At 56.7% G+C, this 11,889-nt stretch overlaps 1 protein-coding gene across 1 annotated transcript; it reads right to left on the reverse strand.

Moving 5' to 3' along the window:
- Positions 1–2,195: 2,195 nt before the first annotated feature.
- On the reverse strand, positions 2,196–3,128 carry OR12J1 (olfactory receptor family 12 subfamily J member 1). The gene is given in 1 exon segment (NM_001388852.1): positions 2,196–3,128. A coding segment is annotated over 1 exon segment (933 nt).
- Between the last annotated feature and the right edge of the window lie 8,761 nt (positions 3,129–11,889).

The raw sequence follows: 11,889 nt of genomic DNA on the forward strand, positions 1-11,889 counted from the left end.
CCAAGAGAGACCTGGTATTGCCAGCATTGGGGGGAGGGGGATGTGCAAGTTACATCAACAGTGAAATAAAATTTCTCCTTTGGGTTGGAAATTGTGGTGAAGCTACGGGAAAATTAATACATTTGTACATTATTTGCATTTTTTGAACAAAGAAACAAAATTTGACAGTTTCCATAAATATCCCCTCCGTGATGAATTCCACCTCCCCCACACTGTGCTCTGCATAAATACTCAGTGCTCACGTACTTGTAAAAAGATCCAGTGTAGTATTTTTTTTAAAGATTTATTCATTTATTCGTGATAGACATAGAGAGAGAGAGAGAGAAGATAGAGGCAGAGACACAGGAGGAGGGAGAAGCAGGCTCCATGCAGGGAGCCCGATGTGGGACTCGATCCCAGGACTCCAGGATCATGCCCTGGGCCTAAGGCAGGTGCTAAACCGCTGAGCCACCCAGGGATCCCCAAGTGTAGTATTTTAATAACAGAAAAATGAAATAATTCAAACCTCCATTAATAAATACCTGACTAAATAAAATTACTTTGTACAGTAAAAAATTACAGAAATCTACAAATGGCGTGACAGACAGCTATCCAGTATTTGTTTAGCGACGCTCAACAAAAATTTTCTGGAAGAATGCAAAAGAAGAAATTAACAGGGATTCCTCTGGAGGTCGAAACGGGGTGTGTGTAAGTGGGGAGCGCAGATCCGGGGAGGACCAACCACCCGTGGAACTGTTTTCACTCTTCCTGGAACATTTTGCAGGGATGAGACCTAGGTATCTGCTCTTACAGAGGAGAAGTGGGGGAAATAATTCAAGGTTGGTTGCAATCACTTTCTCCGGTCACCTGTCCAAGCCGCTGAGGAGATGTGGGAAATGAGGGAACTTCACGGCTTTACGGGGCAAAATCAGTGACAGTTCGGAAATAGCACCGAGCACCTGCAGAGTTGGGAGATGAGCCCTGAGTGGTCTCCAGGGAATCCGGGGAATCATGCACGGGAAGGGAGGGGGCTTGGCGGGTTCTCCGGAGAAACAGAACCAGCAGGAGGTACTCACACGCTCTTGGACTCGTGAGGATTTGCATTCACATCTATACACACGCGCACACACGTTACATAACATGCACACACACGTATACAACACGCACACCCCTGTAGCACGCGTATAGACAATACACGTGTGATTGCCTGCCTGTGTGCCGACCGACCGTACGGTGAGTGCGTGCATATACACACTGAGGTACATTGGGAGGTGTATTTATTTTTTTTTAATAAATTTATTTTTTATTGGTGTTCAATTTGCCAACATATAGCATAACACCCAGTGCTCATCCCATCAAGTGCCCCCCTCAGTGCCTGTCACCCCCACCCCCCGCCCACCTCCCCTTCCACCACCCCTAGCTCGTCTACATTGGGAGGTTTATTATTGGGATTGACTCGAGTGTTCGTGGAAGACGAGAAGCCCCAATGGCCACCGTCTGCCACCTGCAGACCTGGAGCAGCTGATGGCGTGATTCGGCCACATCCAGAGGCCTGCAAATCAGGGGCTGTTTGCAAGCATGATTCTGAGTCTGGAAGCTGAAGAAGCAAGTACACCTTCCTTCTCTTTTTTGTCCCGTCCTGGCCTCCAGGGTCCTGGTGATGTCCCCCCCGTGCGTCAGGATGGTCTGTGATCTTCACGCCCATTCAGAGGCTCATGTCTCTCAGAGACACGCTCACAGACACAGCCCAAGGTGATGTCTGGGCAGCTGTCCCGTGTCCCAGAACCCAGTCGGGTCGACACAACGAAATCAGCCGTCGTAGGAGTTGCGTCCTCTGCAATTTGAGGCCAAGATCCGGTGGCCTGAGCAGAACCTTGGGGAGCCTCCCGGGGGCATGGGTGACGGGGCTGAGTCAGCTCCCGAGTCATGATGGTCAATAAGACGCGGGCGGGACTCCGAGTCGGGGTGCAGCCCAGGGATCTGCGAAGGAGCCGCGCGCCCCATGTAGACTAACATGGGTCAAATTCCGGGAGCTGCAGCCCGTCAGTAACAAGCGGCCGAAGCCACCGCTCCCCGAGGTGCCGTAGGCAACTCACAGGGGAGTGTTTTCCCGGCAAAGCCGTCTCGAGGGGGTCCGAGTCAACTCGCGCAGAGAGAGGGTGTTTATAGCGGGTGGGGTGCATGTCTCGGGGTCGCTGGTCCGAGAGCCCGCCCGTTTACAGGCTTTTGACCACGAGCGTCAAGACTTTCCTGAGGGCTGCCTTGACCTCCTTGTTCTTGAGGGAGTAGATGAGAGGGTTCAGGGTGGGGCTCACAGTGGAGTACAGTACGGCCATGACCTTGCCCATCCCTGGGGAGTAGCTGGAGCCAGGGCTCAGGTAGGTGTAGATGATGGTGGAGTAGTACAAGGTGACGGCGGTGAGGTGGGAGGAGCAGGTGGAGAAGGCTCGCTGCTTCCCCTCGGCTGTGCGGATCTTCAGGATGGTGGAGATGATGAAGCCGTAGGACACCACGGTGAGCAGGAAGTTCAGCATGGCGAAGAAGATGTCGGCCATCACGGCCATGATGTCGTTCACGAGCGTGGAGGAGCAGGAGAGCACCAGCACGGGGGGGATCTCGCAGAAGAAGTGATCGATCACGTTGGGCCCGCAGAAGCTGAGCCGCGTCATCAGGCAGGTGTTGACCCCGGCGCCCAGCACGCTGATGCCCCACACGGCGCCGGCCAGCGCCGCGCACACCCTGGGGCTCATGAGGGAGCCGTAGCGCAGCGGCCGGCAGATGGCCACGTAGCGGTCGTAGGCCATGGCCGTGAAGAGCAGCACCTCCCCCGCCACCGACCACGACAGGAAGTACATCTGGGCCATGCAGCCCCCGTAGGAGATGCTCCTCCTCTCTGCCAGCAGGATGTCCAGCAGCTTGGGCACCACGGTGCACGCGCAGGTGACGTCCAGCACAGACAGGTTGACCAGGAAGAAGTACATGGGCGTGTGGAGCCGCGGGCTGGAGGCGATGGCCGCCACGATGAGGAGATTCCCGCCCAGCGCCGCCGCGAAGAGGCAGAGGAAGAGCGCGAAGAAGGGGCCGCGCAGCCGCGGCGCGTCGGAGAAGCCCTGCAGGATGAACTCCGTCAGCAGCGTCCGGTTGCTCATGGCGCAGACTGGCCTCGGCTCCCGGCTCTGAGGCTGCAAGACAGGGCGCAGCTCACGGTCCGCGGTCCGCGCCGGGGCCCCTCGGGGTACCCCCCCCCCCATGAACGACGGCCAGCGTCCGGTCTGCTTGGGCAGCACAGCCACCAAGCTCCTCTCAGGAAGGGGCAGGAGTGCTCCATCCCCCACCTCCTGCCTCCATCCCCCACCTCCTGCCTCCATCCCCCACCTCCTGCCTCATCCTCCACCTACTGCCTCTTCCTCCTCCTCCTCCCTCCATCCTCCACCTTCTCCCTCATCCTCTACCTCCTGCCTCCATCCTCCGCCTCCTCCCTCCATCCTCTACCTCCTCCCTCATCCTCCACCTCCTCCCTCATCCTCCACCTCCTCCCTCATCCTCCATCTCCTCCCTCACCCTCTGCCTCCTCTCTCCAACATCCACCTCCTCCCTCCATCCTCCACCTCCTGCCTCATCCTCCACCTACTCCCTCTATTCTCCACCTCCACCCTCATCCTCCACCTCCTCCTTCCATCCTCCACCTCCTCCCTCATCCTCCACCACCTCCCTCCATCCTCTGCCTCTTCCCCACATCCTCCACCTCGTACCTCCATCCTCCACCTCCTCCCTCCATCCTCCACCACTTCTCTCCATCCTCCCACCACTACACTAAGGACAACCCTCTCACACCTCAACATGGCACACTGTCCTCCCACAGTGATGGTCTGACCTTGCCATGTCCCTGCTGGAGCCCTCAGAGATGATATCCAATGTCTCCAGGGGGCCTTCAAGTGTCACCATGTCCCATCAGGCCAGAGAGTGTCTGTATCGCGCCTACTTCTCTCCCCTGCACCTCTAAGTGTCCTGTCGCACTTCCTCTGCCTGACTCCCCCCCACATCCCTTCACATCCCTTGATGACCTGCCCCAGACATGAGATTCCTCCTCAGGAACATCGGAGCCTCACGGAGCCCTGGCTCTGGACAGGGGGACGGGGAATGATGCCAGGGGAAGGCAGGGGGCCACGGGGCAGGGCAGATACCTCTGCAGTCAGGTGGGACCTAAGTCACCAAGAGGGAGCGGCATGAGGTCCAGGCTGGGGGTACAGTCGGGGCCAGAAGAGCAGGGTCTGAAGCGATTCACGCAGTCCTGGGGGCCGCCAGGAGCTTCCCAGTCGAGGGCGGCCACACAAGAAGAGAGCAGAGCCAAAGGGTTTTCCAGAGACGCGTGTTGCTGGTTCTGGGGGTGATGTGTCCAGGCCTGGGCAGGGCAGGCTTCTGAGGCCTGGGTGGCAGCATCCAGCTCTCGGTGGGCGACCCTGCCCGGAGTCCCGGTCCCGGCTGGTTCTGTGACGACTTCAGAAATTGGCACAGTTGCAGGAAAGTTTATATTTCTTAGTCACATTGGTTGTGGGAAAATAGACGGAAAGAAACTTCCCCTGGATGAGCCTACAAATGACAAGTGGGTGAACGTCAGTCTCGTGGAGAAGGTGGGACATTTTGGAGACACCCTGTCACCCTGGTGGAGAGGGACCCTCGGAGTCTTGGTCCCAGACCTGGGGTCAGGCTGCGGCGACCACGACACGCTGCGCGCATCTGCACGCCCCGGCCCCTGCGACAAGCAGCGAGGTACTTGTGCGGGAGCCCGCGGCCACTGCTGAGCAGGTGGTGGCCTCACTTGCTGGGGAGTGGGGGCAGCCGGTGACCCCAGCCCCGAGCCGCCGAGCGGACACCCCCGGGACCCAGGATCCCCCACCCCGCGTGGCCTGCCGCTGACTTCTGCACGGCAAGCACCTTCTAAGGTCTCCAACACAGAGTGGGGTGTATTGTCCCTGAATTCTGACCTCGTCCAGCAAAGGCACCGAGCTTGCTCGGGTTCACGGGGACACCCCGGTCTGTAGGGAAATATCCCTGCTTGAAACATGCGATGGGCCTGGTCCCCAGCGCTTCCCTGTTTACAGCCCTAGGAGGGCTCCGTGGGGGAAGGCCCAGCAGCCTGGGGGCACCCCCAGCTCCCGAAGTAGCCTGTGGACCGTTCCGTTCTGTGCAGTTCTGCAGCATTAATAGGACGTTCTTGGAGGCGCTCTTGAGGATGTGATCCTGGCAAGGGGACCCGAGGTCGTAGCCCCTCAGCCTTCCCCCCCCAGGGAGGAGGACCCTGCACGGCCCAGCGGTTTCTGATCTGCTGCCGGCTTGGGCCGCTCCATGGATGCGGGGCCGGGGGCCGAGGGGCTGCGGTGCGAGCAGTGGGGGCAGCCTCCCGGGAACCCCCGCCCCCACCCCCTGCTCCTTCCCCGACCCGTCTGAGCCTGGACACCGTGCTCGGCAGTTGGTTTAAAAACTCGACGATGGGGATCCCTGGGTGGCGCAGCGGTTTAGCGCCTGCCTTTGGCCCAGGGCGCGATCCTGGAGACCCGGGATCGAATCCCATGTCGGGCTCCCGGTGCACGGAGCCTGCTTCTCCCTCTGCCTGTGTCTCTGCCTCTCTCTCTCTCTCTCTCTCTGTGACTATCATAAATAAATAAAAATTAAAAAAAAAAAGAAGCAAGAATGCTGAATTAAAAAAAAAAAAAAAAACTCGACGAAATGGCGAATTCTAACAACCACACATTCTCCGAAAGCAGAAGTCAGTGGTGTTCAGACACACCGAACCCGACCCTCCGTAGCGCCCAGGACTGCCCTGCGCACGACACCAGGGCACAGCCAGGTACCCGCACCCGCTGGGACCGCAGACTCAAGGACCTGGATCCCCGCGGCCACGGTCACCTCACAGAGAGACACACAGACGCCGTGTCATCCGCAGGGGAAGGCGCGGCCTCGGGCCCCCTGTGGTCTGGCTCCCTCCTGTGGGTCTGGAGGGGACAGGTGTCGGGCGGCCCGCAGCCCTGGAGGCCGTCAGGGGCCCGCGGCGCCTGGGGGACGGTGCACAGCACGGCACCTGCTGCAAGGACGTGCTCCCCGGCCTCCTCCCTCCCCGCCCTGCCCTCCCCGCAAACACGGAGGACGCCCAACACTTACCTCCTAAAATTCCAAACTGCTCAATAATAATAATCTATGACCTACAGATACAACGTTTCATGGCCTCAGTCATGGTAATTGTGCTAATTCTGTAAACGGTGTCTCCTTAACAGCAGGAGAGAGACGCGAGATGGAGAATGAACACACGGCGGGACGCCTGGGGGCTCTGCGGTTGGGCGTCTGCCTTCGGCTCAGGGCGTGACCCGGGGTCCCGGGATCGAGTCCCGCGTTGGGCTCCCTGCACGGAGCCTGCTTCTCCCTCTGCCTGGGTCTCTGCCTCTCTCTCTGTGTGTCTCATGAATAAATAAATAAAATCTTAAAAAAAAAAAAATCCCTGAGCAGCCTGGAGCTCCTCCGAGCCCTAGAGGCAGGGTAGGGGTCCTGAGGCAGCCGAGGGAGGCCCCGGGCAGGACTTGGCACTCGGTGGCAGGCGGGTCCCTGCTCAGGACGAGGCAGGCAGCCCGGGTGGAGTGACCGTGGTTTTGAGCAGAGCCGCCTGCTGTGCGCCCGGAGCCAAGCCGCCAGCCCCCCGGGATCCACTGCAGACCTGTCACCTGCAGGGCCTCAGAGGCCCTGGGCCTGGGGACCTGAGCGCGGTGGCCTGGGCCGAGCGGCTGTGCAGGGAGGTGGAGGCCGGAAGCGCAGGCAGGGGCTGGCGCTGCTCCAGGCCACACAGGACGCCCAGTCCCCGTGCACACTCAGCCCCGCTTCCCTGCAGGCACTGCCCAGGAGGCTTCTTGGAGGCGGTGGTGCTGACCTCCAAGAGCGGGGAGGGAGCAGGTGCAGGGAGGGCCAGGTGTGGCCGTGCCAGGGCCCGGGGCTCCTGGAGCAGGTGACGCAGCCGGGACGCCTGGTTCTCTCGTCCACGCATGTGGGTGAACTGAAGATTGGTTTGGGGGCGCAGGGCAGACCTGCCGCCGGGGCTGGGGCGTCGTCGGGGTCTAAGAAACGGCGGCACGCAGTCCGGCGGGGAGGACGCAGGGCGGCGGGGGCGCGGGCTCTGGGGAGACTGAGGGCCTGCCCCGTCCTCACGGCCCGCAGCCTCCGCTCCCCTGGACGTCCGCCCTGGGGCTTGGGCCTGCCACCCACGAGCGTGCACAGCCCCACACCCCTGACCCCCCGGGACACCACCCTGCTCTGCACTGGTGCCCTCCCCGAGACCTGCTCCCGGGTGCTGTCCCCTCGCCTGCGCCCTGGGGACCCCTCCGACCCCTCCTCACACTGTTCACGTATTTAAATCTAACAAAGGCCAAACCATGTCTCCTGGACGTCGTCTCCCCCAGAGCCCGAGGTGTTGACGGCCCCGCCCCCGTGCAGACCTTCCCTTCTGAGGGTGCCCCGCCTCGATCTCCCGTGCCTGCTTGTCTCCCTCACCTGCTCTTGCCGCCCCCCATCCCTGCGCCGTGGCTGGTGGGTCTCGAACCTGCAGGGTCAGGCACCCGTCCTGCGACTCCTGTCCCCCACCCTGCTCTGAGGGGCGCCTCCCTCCAGCCCCCGCCCCCCCGCTCCACCCGGACTGGGCCATCCTGGCCCATCGCCTTCTGACATCGCGCTCGCCCCACGGCCCCACGACGGGTTAGAGTCCCTCCCGTGCCCCTAGAATCCAGGTGTTTTCTCTCACACCCACGGGGCTGCAAGGCCGCACGTCTCTCATGCTCCTGGTTGTCGCTGCAGGAAGGCGCCCGCCTGCCCCCCCAGGGACGTGGGGGCGCTGCGGCCTGTCCACTCCCTCCTGGGACCACGAGGCTAAGCCCTTGCAGTTGTGCCGATTTCCTCCGGGGAACACGTTGAGCCGCAAGCTGCTCACACAGCCCTGGCTGCATTCTCAGGGGAGGCCCCGTGGGATCCGGCCCCGGGCTCCCTCACCGGGGTCCTGGCCCCCAGGGCGGCCGGCTCCCGTCTGGACACTCCGTGCCTGTGAGGGGTGGACACTGAAAGCTGCAATGCCCACACTTGGATCCAAGGACCCCAAACCCAGTAGGAGCCCGAGAGTCTCCGGGGCCCTACCCTGGGCACGGACTCCTGAAGGGCCCGGGCCCTGGCAGGACGGCAGACGGCGTCCCCTCCTCCGTTTCACCAGCACAGCGCCAAGACCCGTTGTGGCCGTTCCCTTGACCGATCCGACGCAGCTGGTATGGAGAGGGCATCACGGGCACATCGAGGCATGAAGCGAAGGTGCAGAAGGAGCCTCAGAACCAGGCGCACAGGGAGGTCGGACGGATCAGACCAGGAGCATAAAACGACTCCAGTTAATAGGTCGGTGACTGAGCGGAGAGGTAGGAATCCCAAGGAGGAGCACGGGAATTCCGGACACAAACCACCAGGACGGGGACGCAGACTGCCTCCGAGAGGCCGTTGGTGGACGGGACACGGCTGAGAGCTAGAGGACTCAGGCTCTCCGGCATCGGGGCCGTCTCGGGGTGCGCCTCCGTGACCGTGTTCCTGTCTTCTGCTCACACCGTCCCCACCGCGTGTGTGACCTTGTGAGCCGGGCACACTGCTAGACCCCGTAACCGGGCCTCCCCAGGCCCTCTGAGCACATTTCCTTCCTGTGAAGAGGGCTGACTTCTCCACCAGAGTCAAATTACTGGTGGGAGCTTCTGGAAGCTTCACTTTGTTTGTTGGGAATCACTCTTTATTTTGTCAGGATGGGTCTGTTTTGTTTTTTTTTTTAAAGAAATTATTCATTTTTATTTTTTTAAATACATTTATTTATTTATTTTTTGGTGTTCAATTTGCAAACATGTAGAATAACACCCAGAGCTTATCAGGATGGGTCTGTTTCGGTTTCAACGCTAGTTTTTTCCTCATTGTTTTATTAATTTTTAATTTAATTTCAATTTGCCGACAGCATAGTAGAGCATCACACCTGGTGCCCCCCAGGGCCCGTCACCCAGTTACCGCATCCAACCCCCCCCGCACCTCAGCGATCTTCAGTTTGTTTCCCAGGGTCAAGAGTTGCTCATGGTTTGTCTTCCTTTCTGACTTTTCCCCACTCGCTTTCCTTCCTTCCCCTTTTTTTTTTTTTTTTTTTGTTTTTTGTTTCCCTCCTTCCCTTGTGGTCACTTTCACTATTTCTTTTTTTTTTAATTTTTAATTTTTATTTATTTATTTATTATTTTTATTCAGAGGTGGAGAGAGAGAGCAGCAGAGACACAGGTAGAGGGAGAAGCAGGCTGCCTGCGGGGAGCCTGATGTGGGACTTGATCCTGGGTCTCCAGGATCACGCCCTGGGCTGAAGGCGGCACTAAACCGCTGCGCCTACCCGGGCTGCCCACTTTCACTATTTCTTTATTCTGCGTGTGACTGGGAGCATATGGCACTCACCCTCCTCTGAGCATCACTCCCTCCAGTTCCATCCACGACGATGCAGGTGGCGAGACTTCCTCCCTTCTGACGGAATAGTCCGCTGCGTACACATGTGCGTGTACCACAGTCCTCGCTGTTGTACATTTATTTTTTTCCCCAGCTTTACTGAGATATAATCGACATATATAGCATTTGTACGTTGAGTCATACAACATGGATCTGACACATCTGCACGTTGAAAATTTTGTATTTTATGAAAATACAGCATCAGAGCGTTAGCCGACACCTCCCCGTGACACACGGGTACCACTTCTTTGTGGTCAGAACTTAGGATCCGCTCTTAGAGCATTCACGTGCGTGATGCAGGATCATTAGCTGTAACTAATGATCCCATTAGCTGTTAGGTCCCCCAACTCGTTAATCTTATCACGGGAAGCTGCTCCCCTTTGACCAGTATCTTCCCATTTCCCACCCACCTGCCCAGTGTCTGTTCATCATCACCTTGCTGTTTCTCTTAGTTTTCAGTCTTGTTGGTTTGGATCCCCGTGTAAGAGCCTCACACTGCGTGTATCTTGCTCCGTCTAAGGGGGTCAGTCAGCACAACGCTCTCAAGCTGCATCCCAGTTCCATAAAGGTCAGGCCTCCTGCCTTAGGCTGAACGGTGTCCTGCCGCGTGTGAGAGCCGTGCTGCGGTGGACGTGGGGGTGCAGAGACCCTTACACGCTTCTGATTCAACCCCTTTGCATACGTGCAGAAGTGCAATGCTTGCGGCATAAGGTAATTCTCTTTTAATTTTGGATGGAATAGGAGCCTCCACGCTTTCCACAGGGGCTGCCTCCGTCCGCATTCCCACCCACGGGGCTGAGGCTTCCTCTCCCCACGTCCTCACCAACGCATATGATCACTTCGTGTCAGCCATTCTGACGGGAGTGAGGTGATGCCTCATCGCGGCTTTGTTTTTTGTTTTTTTTTTTTAATTATAAAATACAGGGATCCCTGGGTGGCGCAGCGGTTTGGCGCCTGCCTTTGGCCCAGGGCGCAATCCTGGAGACCCGGGATTGAACCCCACATCGGGCTCCCGGTGCATGGAGCCTGCTTCTCCCTCTGCCTATGTCTCTGCCTCTCTCTCTCTTTCTGTGAGTATCATGAATAAATAAATAAAATCTTTAAAAAAAATACATACATTTTTTAAACACATACATTTCAAATACAGATAGTACAATGTGAAAAACAAAACAGAAGATTCAAGACACAATGGTGAGCAAAATGGATGTATGAATAGCTTGATCAATCTGTTAAAAATGTTCAAATTTGCGGTTTTAAAACCACTTGGATCTAAATATTAATCAAAGATATTATAGAAAGAAAAGATCAACATTAAAATAACCTTTAGGTTATTGTTTTTCTTGGGCTAGAAGAGAGCTCTTGATTAATTTTAGAGCTGAGTAACCAATTTGAATAAAAAAGGAGGGATCCCTGGGTGGCGCAGTGGTTTGGCGCCTGCCTTTGGCCCAGGGCGCGATCCTGGAGACCCGGGATCGAATCCCACATCGGGCTCCCGGTGCATGGAGCCTGCTTCTCCCTCTGCCTGTGTCTCTGCGCCTCTCTCTCTCTCTGTGACTATCATAAATAAATAAAAATTAAAAAAAAATTTAAAATTGAATAAAAAAGGAAACGGATATGTGTAAATTCCAAACTAATACAGATGCAAAAGAAAGATGACTCCTAACTCTGCGAAAAGAACTAGGGGTGGTGGAAGGGGAGGTGGATGGGGGGGGGTGACTGGGTGATGGGCACTGAGGGGGGCACTTGATGGGATGAGCACTGTGTGTTATTCTATATGTTGGCAAATGGAACACCAACAAAAATAAATTTATAATAAAAGAGAAAGATGACAGAGAATTGCTCTTTTAAAAAGAAACAATTTCTCTTAGAAGGTAAATGATCTAGAGTAATCACACATTACAACAGAGCTCAGGACACCCAAGACAAACATCAATAGAATTATAAGGAGAAACAGACTGTTGATAGGAATGCAGTTCCCCTCTGGCCCCTCATTCCCCTCTGGCCCCTCACTCATGCCCACATACCTACTCCCTTTTTTCGCTTGCTTTATTTTGATGCTTAGCATTTTCAGGGGTGACATACTAAATACTTACCTCTTTATTGTCTGATCCTCCTTGCCCCTACTAGAGTGTCAGCTGTTTGCGGGCAGGACATATGCCTCTTTTGTTCACTTCCAGAATAGTCCATGGCACATAGTAGGAGCTCAAGTAATAGTTGCTGAACTCATCGCGGCTTTGATCTGTAGTTGAGCCATCTTAGTCTTTCTAAAATTTAAATTGCATTAGCTCATGGATAGTACATAGTTTCAGATGTAGTGTTCAGCGATTCCTCAGGTGCCCATCACACCACGTGCCCTCCTCCATGCCCGTCACCCAG

Source organism: Canis lupus, chromosome 28 (genome assembly GCF_011100685.1).
Source record: "Canis lupus familiaris isolate Mischka breed German Shepherd chromosome 28, alternate assembly UU_Cfam_GSD_1.0, whole genome shotgun sequence".
In the NCBI taxonomy this organism is placed as follows: domain Eukaryota; kingdom Metazoa; phylum Chordata; class Mammalia; order Carnivora; family Canidae; genus Canis; species Canis lupus.